Source organism: Macrobrachium nipponense, chromosome 23 (assembly GCF_015104395.2).
Source record: "Macrobrachium nipponense isolate FS-2020 chromosome 23, ASM1510439v2, whole genome shotgun sequence".
Lineage (NCBI taxonomy): Eukaryota > Metazoa > Arthropoda > Malacostraca > Decapoda > Palaemonidae > Macrobrachium > Macrobrachium nipponense.
The window spans coordinates 72,737,313-72,752,312 of NC_061090.1; the positions used below are offsets into that span (position 1 = coordinate 72,737,313).

The 15,000-nt window shown below is 48.6% G+C and overlaps 2 protein-coding genes across 2 annotated transcripts in view; one reads left to right on the forward strand and one right to left on the reverse strand.

Annotated features, from left to right (window-relative positions):
* Positions 1-8,924, reverse strand: part of LOC135201611 (beta-catenin-like protein 1) — a 143,867-nt gene extending 134,943 nt beyond the window's left edge. The window contains exon 1 of the mRNA XM_064230669.1: positions 8,767-8,924. Coding sequence (XP_064086739.1) covers positions 8,767-8,796 — 30 coding nt within the window. The 5' untranslated portion in view covers positions 8,797-8,924. The remainder of the gene's footprint in view (positions 1-8,766) is intronic.
* A 2,131-nt stretch (positions 8,925-11,055) lies between these two features.
* Positions 11,056-14,861, forward strand: LOC135198228 (uncharacterized). Its single transcript, XM_064225803.1, has 2 exons — positions 11,056-11,197; positions 14,368-14,861. Exons 1-2 carry the CDS (start codon positions 11,056-11,058, stop codon positions 14,859-14,861), a joined length of 636 nt encoding a protein of 211 aa, XP_064081873.1.
* The last annotated feature ends 139 nt before the right edge of the window (positions 14,862-15,000 follow it).

Below are 15,000 nucleotides of genomic sequence, written 5' to 3' on the forward strand. Positions count from 1 at the left end.
ATTTTGTGTCGGAACAAAAAAAAAAAAAATATGTATATAATGCACTTATCCGTAGTCGTTCCTCTATGGTTTTCGGCAGCCAGATGTACGAAAGCCTTAGAAACATTTGATTGTATCTACTTTAGTAATATCTGTAATTTTTCGGGGTAATTTAGTTGCAAAAAAGGGATAATAGGGTAACCCGCATGGTACAGGGGTGGACCATGTACGATCAATTGTACAACCCCGAAAAAAGTACATCCTGACATCGGAGATGGGGATCAGACGCGACTTGTTGTTGGTGAGAAATGGAGCTAAAGACCTCTACTCCGGTGTCAGGACGCGTTATAATGTACTTTTCTTGGGGTTGTACACATTGATCGTACATGGTACACCCCTGTACCATGCGGTTTTTTACCCTATACATGAATTACACTAAAATTTTTAAATAACAAAGTAAGTTTAAACTAAATAACGAGTAAAGTAAACAATTTAGGGAATAAAACTTTGCAGTTTCGTCGTCTGCTATTCGTAACTGTGTTGGTGGCGCGCGTGCTTAGGAACCAGGAACAGCAACGGGTTTAAGTAAGTGCAATGTGGAGATAAACTGAGACTAAATGTGTATAATAACAATCAAATAGCACTGTGGAATTTCAGTTGTGATGGCAGTAAGGATAAAAACCACCGATTACAAGGTAAGAATGAATTCAGTTCAAACCATGGACCCCGGGAATAAAAGTTTCATACTTTCAGTAATATAGGCAACAAAATGTTGTTTTATTGTGCTGATTACAACTGCAATCTTGAGTAAGATCAATAAACGTTACGTACATACGCTAACATTGTTCGTAAGAGCGAGGGAGGGATCCAAGCCTCTGTCCGATTGATCGGGTGTGCACCGCAGGATCAATGGTCAGACCTCTGGGCCGAGTACTAAGAGAGAGGCAAGCGTATCTCTTCGTACCAGCATTGTAAGAACTTTCCCTGTACATGAGCAAATATAAAGTAATGGGTTTGTCTCATGTAGGCATCCACTTCCTCCCCCTTGTTGGAGGAAGTGGCGGATATACACTCCTATCTCTAGTTAAAGAGATAGGATGGAGCTCGGTCGAGTAGCTTACCTGCATCTGACTCCCTTCCAGCGTGGTAACGACCGTATCCCTCTGCCCACAGGTAGAGGGTAGAGAAAGATGGTGAAGAGAAGCCAGTCCACACTCTCATTCGCACATTCATTCTCCCAGTCATACCAGGAATCGATCTGTTCTGCTGCTTCGGGTGCCTGGTAAGCTTACACAACGTGAGCAGCCACCACAGGTCCCAAGGAAAAAGGTAGTCCAAGGACTTGTGGGCAATATCCCGAAGGTAGAAGGACGTGAAGGTGGTCTGGTTGGCCCAGACACCTGCTTCAGGACCTGCGCCGCCACGGAGAAGAAGTCTTACGGAAGCTAAGGAGGGTCCGATACCTCTGACTTTCGTGGGCTCTCGGTCGAGCGTAACGGATGTCGTCACTACCATCATCCTCGGGACGCTCTCCTGATCACCATCAAAACGCAGCCAGAAAGAAAAGCGTATTCTTGGAAACTTCTTTCTTGGTAACCCCAGTGCTAACGAAGAGGCGTCGACACTCAGGCCTGAGGTGTCGAGTTCTCTTCAGATAGCGCCGTAGCGCCCTCACAGGACAAAGCAGCATCTTCATCCGCATCGTTATCGTGAAGTCCGAGAAGGGAGGGGATCGTGAAAGACTCGACCTGTCGTCAGGATCGACGGATTCTGAGTCTTGGCTACGAAGTTCGGGACGAAATCGAGCGTCCACAGATCCCCAGCCTCTGGTGTGTTTAACATCATAAGAAAGACCATGTAGTTCCCCTACTCTCTTCGCCGATGCCAGGGCCAGCAAGCAAGAGAGGGTCTTGAGGGTCAGATCCCTGTCTGACGACTCTCGGAGTGGCTCGAAGGGTCTTCGAGTCAAACTCCTAAGGACGAGAGTCACATCCCAACGCAGGGGGCCTGAGTTCCCTGGGTGGGCAAAGACCTTTCGAAGCTCCTCATTAGCAAGGAGATCTCGAACGAGTTCGAGATGTCCAGTCCCCTCAGTTTTAGGACGCGAGCCAGGCGGCTCTATATCCTTTAACTGTGGGTACTGAGAGGAGCTTCTCTCGGCGAAGAAACACGAGGAAATCCGCTACCTGCTGAAGAGTGGCTCTGAGAGGAGACAGACCCTGGTCTACGACACCAACCACAGAAGACGGCCCACTTCCCCTGGTACACAGCTGCAGAGGACTGTCGGACGTGTCCAGCCATCTCTGTTGCTGCGCTACGAGAAAAAGCCTCTCGTTCGCAAGAGATGGTGGATAACAGCCAGCCGTGAAGTTGAAGGGATCTGGGACTGCTAGGTGGGGGTACCGTTCTACGTGTGGCTGGGCTAGAAGGTTGTGCCAATTGGGTAGCTCTCTCGGTGCGTCCGCAAGAAGAGCCAGCAGGTTAGGATACCAAACGGCTTGAGGCCGTTTGGGAGCCACCAGGATCATTTCTGAGATTGGGAGTGACCAGTGCTAGACTGATCACTTTCCGAATCAGACAGAAGGGAGGAAAGGCGTAGGCGAAGAGGTTGTCCCAGGGGTGTTGGAGAGCGGTCCTCTGCAGCTGCCCATGGGTCCGGCACGGCCAAAAAGAAAAACCTGAAGTTTTCTGTTGTGCCGGGTGGCGAACAGGTCTACGACCGGTCGCCCCCACAGGTTGAAGAGCCTTTCCGCCACGTCTTGGTGTAGAGACCATTCGGTCCCTATCACCTGATCCCGACGGCTGAGCTTGTCCGCTACTACATTCCTCTTGCCTGGAATGTAGCGTGCTGACAGCTCTATCGATGAGCCGTGGCCCACTGTGCACCTGCACCGTCAACTGATGGAGCGGAAGAGACACTAGCCCCCCCTGCTTGTTGACATATGCCACTAAACCGTGGTTGTTTGTCGCACATCAACACCACTGAGTGTCCCACCAAGCGTCATGAAATTCTCGGAGAGCGTTGAACGCCGCCTTGAGTTCCAGGACATTGATGTGAAGGTGCTTTTTCGTTGATGGTCCACACACCTGCAGCCAGCAACTCCTCCAGGTGTGCGCCCCATCCCTCGTCCGATGCGTCTGAGAAACAGAAGCATCTCCGGGGGGGGAGTGCGTATGGGCACTCCTCTTAAGAGGTTTCTTGTCGTCGAGCCACCAGGCTAGGTCCTGCCTCACCTTGTCCGTGAGAGCCACGGGAAAGTAAGGAGGATCCTTGGCCTGAGACCAACTCTCCCTTTAGCCTCCACTGGAGAGACCTCAGGTGAAGACGCCCGTGAGGGACTAACTTCTCGAGTGACGACAGATGGTCCGATCACGATTTGCCATTGCTGTGCTGGCCTGTTCCTGCCGAGGACAGGAACCGGCCGGCTGCCTCCCTGAATTTGCTGATAGCAAGTCTGCGGGAAAGACTTGCCCTGCTACCGTGTCTATCAGCCATACCCAGGTACTTCATCTTCGCTTGGGTTCGAGATCGGACTTCTCGTAGTTTATCACGATCCCCAGATCGCGACACAAAACTTGAGGAGTCGATCTCTGTCCTGCAGCAACTGCGAGCGGGAGCTCGCCAGGACTAGCCAATCGTCGAGATACCTCAGAAGACGTATCCCGTGCGAATGGGCCCCAAGCTGACACCAGAGTGAACACTCGCGTGAACACCTGTGGGGCGGTTTGAGAGACCGAAACAAAGTGCCCTGAATTGGTACACCGTCCCGTCGAAGATGAATCCGCTAGGTGGACTTTCTGGAGGACTGATGGATGGGTATTTGAAAATACGCGTCCTTCAAGTCCACTGAAAGCATGAAATCGTTCCCCCTGATCGAGTCGAGCACCGAGCGTGCCGATTCCTATCGTGAACCGCGTCGTGCGAACGAAGCGGTTCAGGGGAGAGAGGTCTATCACCGGACGCCAGCCCCCCCGATGCCTTCTCCACTAGGAAGAGGCGGCTGGTAAAAGCCCGGTGACTGGTCCTCCACGATTTCTACAGCTCGTTTCGCCAGCATGGGTCTTGATCTCTGTCGAAGAGCGTTGTCCTTTGATGATCCCCGGACATAGGTCTGTAGATGGACCGGTTTGGAGATGAGGGGGGGGGCCGAGACTCGAAGGGTAGTAGATATCCCTCCCGAAGGACGTTCTTACTATCCAAGTTTCTCGGCGCCGTAAGCGCTGCCAAGTCGCCCAAGAATGTGGCTCGCCAGGGCACCCCCCCAACTTCCGGCAGCAGGTGAGGGGGCAACGCCGTCCCTAGCGTTTCCCTCCTCGTTTCGACTTCTTCCCACCACCCTCCTCGGGGAAGGGGAGGGTTGGGAGGAGGGCTGATTACGGCCTCCTTTAGCAGACGTCGAAACAGCAGGAGTCTTCACACGGGGCTTGGACGGTGCAAACCGTCTTCGCCGCCGTGGAAGCGCTAGCCAAGCTCTTTGGCTTGGCCGCAGTCGCTCGAGATTGCCCAGTAACCTTCGAGACTGCCTGGTGAACTAAGCGGTCACTGTCATCAGTGCGCCGCCTTTCCACCGCAGCGTCCCCCATTCTCTCGGGAAAGAGAGCTGGGGAAACTCCTAATTGGTCCATTGCGAAGCCCGAGTGCCGCCTCACGCCCGGACCCCCTTTGGTCACTCGGGTAAGGACTGCGTCCCTACGTCGAAGAACCAAGTTGGCCCACAGGTTAGCAGTCTGATGGGCGAGGTAAGAGATCGCTCTTCCTCCAGACTGGCACAGTCTCCTGAAAGAAGCGTCGTCTTCGAGAGCGGAACTCCCAGAGCCGGCCGCTGCTTTGGATATTGTGAGGGACCACAAATCCAACCAAGAGACTGCCTGGAACGCTGCCATAGCGGTAGATTCCAGGGCAAGTGCCTCCTGCTGCGAGAACCAGAGGTTCTCCGACAGGAGCTGCTGCAGGGACACCTGGAGTCAGCCTCGCTAACTCCGGGTTAAATGTTTAGGCAGTATCGGGTCTTCCGAAGGCACGTAGAAATCGCCTCTGACGCTGTAGAGGAGGAGGAAGCAGCTTAGAAGACCGTCCGGATTTCAGCGAAGAATCCTCCCGTCCTGAGACGAGATTCTCAACTTGATCCAGGACTGAGTCTGCAAGCTCTGATCGCGGTAACCCCACCATCATTTTGGGTTCCCTCTTAGGACCCCAAAATGACTCGAGCCGGGACGTGGGCTCTGCCGGTGGTAGCGGCGATCCTTCCGCAAGGTCATTATGCTGACGAATCAGCTTAATGACCTCTGCAAAGTTCCTCTGTATCTCGGGAGTGACTGCATCTTGTGGAGTAGGACCGTCCAGTCCCTCCAGCAAGAACAGATCCCGTGATACTCCTCCTTCAGAAGGAGGAACAGCGGCAGACCCCTGACGGTCACCTCCAACTACTTGCGCGTATGTTCTGGTCGGTCCTAAAACCGTGCCTGAGCCATACGGCGTCATAGCGGGATCGCGAGCAGCGCACCTCTCGCGATCACTCCTCGGTACCTCGCTCCTCCCCCGGTGTGGAACCCGAGGAGGTTGAAGGTACGGGAGAGGCAGACCTGACGCTCCCCCCTCGCTCGCTGGCAGGACCAGCCGTGCGTGGAGGGCTGCTGCTGATCGTCAACAAGCCGCGGTGGCGATCGAGCAGCAGGCCTAGCCTTGCCGCTCGCTTGGGTGGGGCGAGAGGCTCGGCTGAGAACGTCGACTCTGATCTCTAGCGTCAGGCGGAGCTGTTGCTGGTCACCGTCTCCGCCCGTCCCATCGGGAGCGGCGGTCAGGTGACCTGCTAGGCTCTCTGTCGCGGCGAGACCGGCCAGCGTCCTCTCGGCGCGTCGAGCCGCTGGTACCGACGGCCGCGGGGACCCCTTCCTCGCCTCAACCCGTGGCTGGTCAGCGACCGTCACGTCAACCCGAGCAGCCAGCTGGTCGCTGCGAGAGCGTCCACTGGCCTGGCGAGAGTCGTGTGCACGACTCTCGCCAGTCTTCTGCTCCGCGCCGCTGTCTTGACGGCGAGCGAACTCGGACGTCAAGACTTTGGCTGGACGGTCTCGTCCGTGGAAGAGCGTCCACTCGGTACTTCTCGCGAACGAGAAGCGGCCGAGAACGGAACCTGATTTAGCGGCAGGACCGCTAACACCAGGTGAGGACGTACCAGCCGAGGCTGGTACACCTCTGGTCCCCGTCGTCTTCTTCTTTGCAGAGGAAGAGACGGGCCCCGTTCCCGAAGGAACAGGAGGACCAGCAGAAGAGCTCCCCGACTCGCCTGAGCGAGACGGGCCCTTAGAAGATCCCAAAGGAGTCTTCTTAGGGGGGGGAGGAGGAGGCAGCCTTCTTCTTCTTCTTCGGCTGTTTAGCCTTAGAAGTCGAAGGGGAAGAGGAGGCAGCAGGTAACGACGAAGAAAGACGACGAAGACGACGACGACACCTTCCTCTTCTTCCTCTTCTTCTTCGCCAGGCTCCGCAGGACAGACGTCAGGTCTTCCATCCAGGAGGGAGCCGGGGCAGTTGCCGAAGCAACAGGGCCCGACTGCACCTGTCCGGAAAGACCTGAGACTGTAACAGCAACACCAACAGCAGGAACGACAGGAACAGGTCCAGGAACAGCAGGAACAGCAGGAACAGCATGCACATTATCTGAAAAGGAAGGAGCAGCAGGGACAGCAACAGGTACAGGCAGGCACGGCAGGAACCACAGGAGAGCCAGAGGCGTCCTGTCGGCAGCTACCGTCATTCTCGGCACTGGCGGCAGGTCTAGGGGGGTACTTTTGGGGCAGCGGAAGTCCGGGGTCGGCAACACAAAGAACCCAGGTGGCGGTGGCACCGTCCTCTTTGGTACGGCAGTAATAGGTTTGTGTATTGCAGCCGTGGGTGTCACCGTCATTACATGTGGTGTATACACCAAGTGCGGTGGCATGTCATACGCTGGTGTAGATATGGTGGTAGTGGTAGTGGTTACCGTACCATGAGTGACCACTGCCGACCCCGCCAACCGCTGAATCAACCCCTGGATACTAGGCACTCCCTGCAGTCCCAGCGACTCCCACACCTGTCCCAGGTCGTCCTTCGCTGATGGCACACCTGCGGAAGCAACAGTCGGGTTAGTCAGAGGGGTTTCCTCGCGCCTGGGGGGAGAAGAACCCCACCCAGAGCGGACGGAAGACCCCGAATACAACTGGACGTCCGGGTAGCGGGCGCCCTCCTCCACACTCGACGGATCGAGAGAGGAGAAGGACTCCGCTACCCCCCCCGCAGGGGAAGGCGCGAAACGTGGGGGCTGGCCGGGGGGCAGGAAAGAAGACGAAGTGTCCGTTACCAAAGGAGTCACAGGACTTTCCGATGACTTCTTTGGCGGCCTAAGTCTCTTCCTGCCCTCGTACAGAACCCACTGCGCCTCGGACCAATTCATACATGTTACACATGGCTCGTTGCGGGAGCATTCTCGCCCCCGACAACGAGTACAAACTTCGTGTGGATCCACATCCACAAATGATCTGAATCCGCCGCATCTACGCCCCTCCAGCCCGGGACACACTCTACGGGCGACTGGGGGGCGCGGCGAAATCTCCATTTCTTGATCACTCATTATTGCAATGAAAAAAGAAATGCCAAAGTACTTACAATCATATACTCTCAATTACACCAGGAAAAAGAGGGCTGATACTCAAAGCAAACGACAAAGCGGGCAGAGCGATGACGAGCACGTCCTATCCTCACACGGCCGAAAGCAAAAGTGGTTTGTTTACCTCCCAGTCGCGCGGCGCGCGACGATCGGACAAGCAGTTAACTACCGTTCTCCCCTTGTTCGAAGCTTACGACCGTTCCAGCTGCCGCTAGCTACTTCCTATTGTTAAAGGACCGATGGTTTGTATTACGTATCGGAACAACAGCTGTTTACTCCTGGCTTGTTTGTTGGTGAGAAATCGTGTTTCGATTGTTGTGATGAAAGTGCTCCAGCGTCTGTGGGCACAAGTGGTGTGCGGATTTATCACAGGAAATGGTTAGTTTATTGACACAAGCTACTCCGTAAACATCGAGATGGCGTCAATCTTCTAAATACCTCGAGTTGTAAGTAAAAATGTTGAACGCGTTTTGGTGAGATTTGCACTACGTTTGAGACAGTTTTCAGTACCCTCTGTTTAAATCTTAAAATTTGGCCTTAATTTCTAACTTTGGAGAAAATACTTACTTCGAAAGGAGAGTAGAGGTCTTTAGCTCCGTTTCTCACCAACAACAAGTCGCGACTGATGCCCATCTCGGGTGTCAGGACGCGTTATAATGTACTTTTTCGGAGGGTGGCAAGCGTTGAATGTAGGTGGCCTGGTTGGCCTGCCGTGGTGATCTACCCTAGTACTTAAAATTCTTGTTCAGTGGGGAAAACTGCATAGAAGAACCACAACTGCCATAGTCTGGGCCGCCGCGGATAGGTACCCTATCTACCCATTCGCCTTCTGTTCAATAGGCTAGGTATCTTCTCTGGGGGAGACGTTTTGACTGGGGGGACGTTTTATAACTGGAAACCGTTTACCCTACCCTATTTCCGGCCGATTTTGCCTTTCTAATGTCATGTAGGCCTAGTATACGAAACACAACAATAACATGGTATAACAGTCTTACGGTATTTTACCCCATCCATAACCCAGATTTCTCATCGGTCGCCTTTACCTTTCGACAGCGTTCAGGGGGAAGCACTCTCGCGCAGAGCTATTACTTAGTTCTAACCATAAGAGGTCTAAAGCTAATATATGCCTACATCATACCCATACCTTGAAGTGTAAAAGCTCGCCAACATCCATCTTAGTGGTCGGGATATTAACCAGACAGTTTACTATGGGGTAATCTTTCTCTCGATACCCTCGCCAGCGTTAGTTGCGTATGGCACTCTCGAAAATGTAAACAACTTACAGCTTCTTCTTCTTCTGTTCAGATTAATCAGGATTGATGCCTTTAGTTAACAGCATCTCAATATAGTATGTACGTTTTATTTATCTTTTTTTTTTTTTGTGGCGGGGAGGGGGGTTTGGATGTTATGAAATTTTCATCTTTTCCTTCATTCAATAGGAATTTCCAAAAACTTTGCTTTTTACCTTTTCCTAAGGTTGTTGTAATCTAAGCATTTTTGGTTGCTTTTCCTGTGTTTTAGGGAAAACCTGTAGTGTTAAATTTTTAAAAAGGCAATTAGAGCTTCCCCAAGTACAAAATTTATTACCTACACATTTTTCTGTAGTTTCTATCTTCCACTTCTTTCTAGTTTCTGTTCATCAGTATTCCTATTTTTTTATATTTTGTTGCTTATGTCTGCCGTTATTTGTCTTATACGTCTTAAATTCGAAGGTAGCCCTCAGACATTCATATTAATGATGGCCATTATTTCATTTTTATCCTGCATGTCTAGTGATATATATATATATATATATATATATATATATATATATATGTGTGTGTGTTGTGTGGTGTGTGTGTGTGTGTGTCTGTGTCTGTGTGTGTCTCCTCTCTCTCTTTTTATATATATAATAATATATATATATATATATATATATCTATATATATATATATATATATATATATATATATATATGAATTTATATGTAAATGTGTGTGTGTTGTGTGTGTGTGTAGCTATATATAGACACACACACACACACACACACATATATATATATATATATATATTATATATATATATATATATATATATATATATATAACATATATATACATACATCATATATATCACTAGACATGCAGGATTAAAATTAAATAATGCCCAATCATTAATATGTATATGTGAGGGTAACCTTTGAATTTAAGACATAAGACAAATAATAATGATAGACATAAGCAACATAATAAAAAATAGGAATACTGATGAACAGAAACTAGAAAGAGGTGGAAGATAGAAACTACAGAAAAATGTGTTGGTAATACATTTTGTACTTGGGGAAGCTCTAATTGCATTTTTTTTTTAAATTTAACACTACAGGTTTTCCCCAAAACACAGGAAAGGCATCCAAAAATACTTAAATTACAACAACCTTAGGAAAAAGTAAAAAACGAAGTTTTTGGAAATTCTTATTGAATGAAGAAAAAGATGAAAAGTTCATAACATCCAAACAAACAAACAAAAGGAAAATAACACGTACGCACCAAATTGAGATACTGTTAACTAAAGACATCAATCCTGATGAAACTGAACCGAAGAAGCTATAAGTTGTTTACATTTTCGAAACGGTTACAGTAATGGCGTCAACCTTATTTGCCAATTTAGAGACATGGAGTAACGTACCGGAAAATGAGTTAAATGCGCTAGAGAAAATGCAATACAAGATCCTCCGAGGAATGTATGAACAACTGGGTCACCTGAAGAAAAGCGACCGCAACACACGCTGGGGTCGCTTTTCTTCAGGTGGAAAATATTGGGGTCGCTTTTCTTAAGGTGAGGAATTAACAGGGGTTACAGTAAGGCCATGGCAGAACGGCGCTTCGCGCCTTATCCGCATATTTAAAGATTCTTGGCAAGCTCGGTATGTTCTGGCAAGAGGTAATGTTGCGCTGCGTGCGCTAGCCACAGGGGTTACAGTAGGTTTGATTATTTTTGTACTGAAATTGCAAGACAATACGCTTTTAATTAACTATTGATTGTTTGTCTAAATTTGTGTTTTTAACAAATGTTTAATAAAGTAGTTTTTAATGAATATATATCTATATTTTTTTCTCCTTTTTTCTATAATATTATGAGCTAAAGTGGGTCACCTGAAGATTGGAGACACCAACAAACAGGGGTCGTTTATCTTCAGATGGAAAATATTGGGGTCGCTTTTCTTCAGGAGGAAAATATTGGGGTCGATTTCCTTCAGGAAAGGTATTAGGGGTCGCTATTCTTCAGGTGATCCGAACAACTTAAGGGCACGCCGTATTGGGGAATTATAGCGGAGTCCGGCTTAGGGCCAGTAGCCTACCGAATTGATTATAAGAATATAATGCTTCTCCACAACATCATAAATTCGGAGAAAGATTAATAAAAGAAATAGTAGAAGATCAGTTAAGAGCCCCCTATGGGCAATGTTGGACAAAAAATTCTAGGTGACTTATTAGGCAAGGATGTGCATTGCTATATCGAAAATTTGGTAATAGCAACAGATACCATTGAAGAAAATATAAAACTAGTAAAGAAACGTTCTAAGGAGACTGAGGAAGGTAAATCTCAAGCTGAAGTTAAAAAAGTGCAACTTCCTTAAAAGAAAAATAGAATACCTGGGACAAACAATGAGTGAAAGAGGTGTTGAGGTAAATGACCTAAAGATTAAGGCAATCAAGGAGTATCGCACCTCGCCAGCACCTTCTTGATACCGAGACCTGTCTCTCTCACCCACTCGCCAGAGGATCAAGGATGCCCACCATCTGCTCCATCCTTCCCCAGCACAGATACACCTCCTTTCTCCAGGAGTTTCCAGACGTCTTCCGCCCCGTGCTTTGCTAGGTGGCTGGGGCTGCACCCAAGCACAGTGTCTTCCACCATATTGAGACCAAAGCCCCCTGACACATGCCAAGTTCCGCCGCCTCCCGCCAAAGCTCCTCCAGGAAGCCAAGATCGCATACACAGAAATGGAGAAGTGGGGATCTGTAAAAAGGCAGCAAGTCTGTGGGCGTCCCCCCTCCACGTGGTGAAGAGGGAAAACGGTACGTGGAGGCCCTACGGTGACTAGCAGCGCCTGAACCTTGTCACCTCGCCCGACAGCTACCCCCCTGCCAAAAATGCAGGACCTCACCGGGCCCCTCCATGGCTCCAAGGTTTTCTTCAGGATCGACTTATTAAAGTCGTAATTTCAAGTCCCCCGTCCATCCCGATGACATTCCAAAGACAGCGATCATCACGCCCTATGGATTCTTCATGTTCACCTTCTTCACCTTCGGCCTGCAGAATGCTGGGTCACCTTTAAATGCCTCATGCACAGCATCCTTGGGGACTTACCCTTCTGCGTCTGCTACGTGGACGATATTCTTATCTTTTCCAGATCGCCAGAGGAGCACCTGAACCACATTCGGGCCGTCCTCAAGCACCTACAGGAGAATGGATTTGTCATCCGTTTTGACAAATACACCTTCAATGCTGAGAAGGTGGATTTCCTCAGTCACAAAATTACAGCAAAAGGAGTTCGTCCCATGGCGTCAAAGGTGGCGCAGTGGAAAAGTTCCCAACACTGACGACCATCAAGGCCCTTCTAGAATTCATCAGGATGATGAATTATTACCGAAGGTTCGTCCCAGACATCACCCGCACCATGTGCCCTTTGACCGAGGTCCTGAAGGGCAAACCTAAGAAGCTGACATGGGGAGAAGACCAGCAGTTCGCCTTCGCCTGAACTAAGTCTTCCCTCAGCAGGACCACCACCCTGGATCACCAGGAACCCAACGCACCCCTGACGCTCCCCACTGATGCCAGCAACATCATGTGCGGCGCCGTCCTGAAACAGCTGGTCAGCGGAGTCCCTACACCGCTAGCCTTTTTCAGCAAGAGGCTCAAACCCACTGAGACTCGCTACAGCACATTTGACCGTGAGCTCCTTGCTATCTACCAGGCCATCCACCACTTCAAATATCTTCTGGAGAGCGTCCCCTTCACCATAAGGATGGACCACCAGCCGCTGGTCCATGCCTTCATCAAGGTGAATGACGCCTGGTCCCCAAAGTAGTAACGTCATCTCGCGGCCATCTCCAAGTTTGGGTGTTCCATCGACTACATTTCCGGCAGAAGAAATCCTGTGGCCGACGCCCTCTCAAGGGTCGAGATCAACCCCTTCACCTCAGCGTCGACTACGAAGACCTAGCGCTTAACAAACCTCCAAATCCAAAGTACCAGCCTACCGGACTGCCATCACCGCCCTCCACTGGAAGGACATGCCCTTTGGCCCCTCCTGAACGACGCCCCTCTGCGATACCAGCATAGGACGCCGTCGTCCCCTGATACCCACCTCCCGCAGGAAACAGGTGTTCGACGTCATTCATGGCCTCTTGCACCCGTTGCCTCACACGACAACCAGGCTCCTAATGGAGAAGTTCGTGTGGCACGGCACCAGGAAGGTTGCTCGGGAGTAAGCCAGAAACTGCATCACATGCCAGAGTAGCAAGACAGGAAGGCACACCATATCGGGGATAGGCTCTTTTCCCCAGCCCAGGCAAAGATTCGGACACATCCACGTCAATATTCTGAAAAATATTATTTAGTTTTTCTCCCGAATACATTTCTACCTATTGTAGATCAACTTGTATCAGCGTTAGATAAACGGACAAATTCTTATAGGATGCTTCAGTGATCGATTTAGTCTTCTCTCTAATGTTAGAAGCGATACAATGAGCACTTATGATATGCTATATATTGCTAGACCGAATCTTGCATCTCTATACCCAAAATAGATATTTCCAGTGACTCTTTCTTTTTTCCTCAGCACATAATATTATAAATTCTGAAAACTACCAACTAACTCTTCCTCAATATCATTTTGGTATAGAGATGCAAGATTCGGTCTAGCAATATATAGCATATCATCAGTGCTCATTGTATCGCTTCTAATATTAGAGAGAAGACTAAATCGATCACTGAAGCATCCTATAAGAATTTGTCCGCTTATCTAACGCTGATACAAGTTGATCTACAATAGGTAGAAATGTATTCAGGAGAAAGACTAAATAATATTTTTCAGAATATTGACGTTATTCTGCGACTGCGTATATAAATCGTTGTTTGATGTGATCAAACTGCAGTGGTGAAAGGTCAATTTCAAAACTGAAACGGATAAAAAATGAGCTTCGATTATCAATGTCAAAAGAACGTTTAATTCATTTATCAATAATGAGTATTGAGAGTGAACTACGGCGACAAAATATGTTTGACCAACTGATACATGAATTTGCATGAAAAAGAAAAATAAGCACGCAAAGTACTATTGAAAGTCTAAAGTCTCTAATATTTGTTTCATACTGCTTTCTGCCATTGTACTGTACAATATCTGCCACGTTTATATTTTTACTCATCCTACTGTATCTAGAGATGAATATAAATGAAATGTGAGTATATACATATGATATTAGCAGGGCCGTTTCTAGGCACAGGCGACACAGGCGGTCGCCTGGGGCGCCATTTGCTTTGGGGGGCGCCAAATTGCCATCCAAAATTAATATATAAATAAATGAGAGAAGTATTATTTTTACGTGAATAATTAAAATAAATAAATACAAGTGTAAACGCGAAAATAAATGAATAATGGAAGTGTTAATACTTGATGCAACGGTGTTTAATGTTTCTGCCTCCACTCAAAGGTGATCGATCCTAAAAAAACATGTGGATACAACTTTGAAATCCTGGGCAGACACACGGTGGGAGAGTCGAATCAACAGTGTTGAGGTTGTAAGATTCCAGGCTGCAAAAGTGAGAGATGCTCTTTTAGAGGTGAGAGCAAGCACTGCAGATCCAGCTATTAAAATTGAAGCACAAGCCTTAGCAGAAGAGGTGGGATCATACCGGTTCTCTATTTGTACGGTGGTGTGGTATGATATCCTTAGAAAAGTTCAAACTGTGAATAAACTTCTGCAATCACAATGCATGCATCTGGATGTAGCTGTTGACATTCTCAAGAAGGCTGAAACCTCCCTTGTTAGCTACAGAGACACTGGGTTTGCTGATGCCCAGACATCTGTCAAAGAGATATGTGAGGAGATGAATGTGGAAGCTGCTCTAAAGCAGAAAAGACTCAGAACTACTAAAAGGCAGTTTTCCTATGAGGCCCCTGATGAACCTATTACCGATGCCTTGAAAAAAAATGGAATTTTCATTTTTCAATGTAGTTGTGGATATGGCCATTGAATCTCTGAGAGAGAGAACTGGAATGATGAGTGATGTTGCAAAGAAATTCAGTGTTCTCATAAACTTTTCTGGCCTGACATCTAGTGAGCTAGAAAAGCAGGCAAAAGATTTGTGTAATACACTCACATCTGGGGATCAT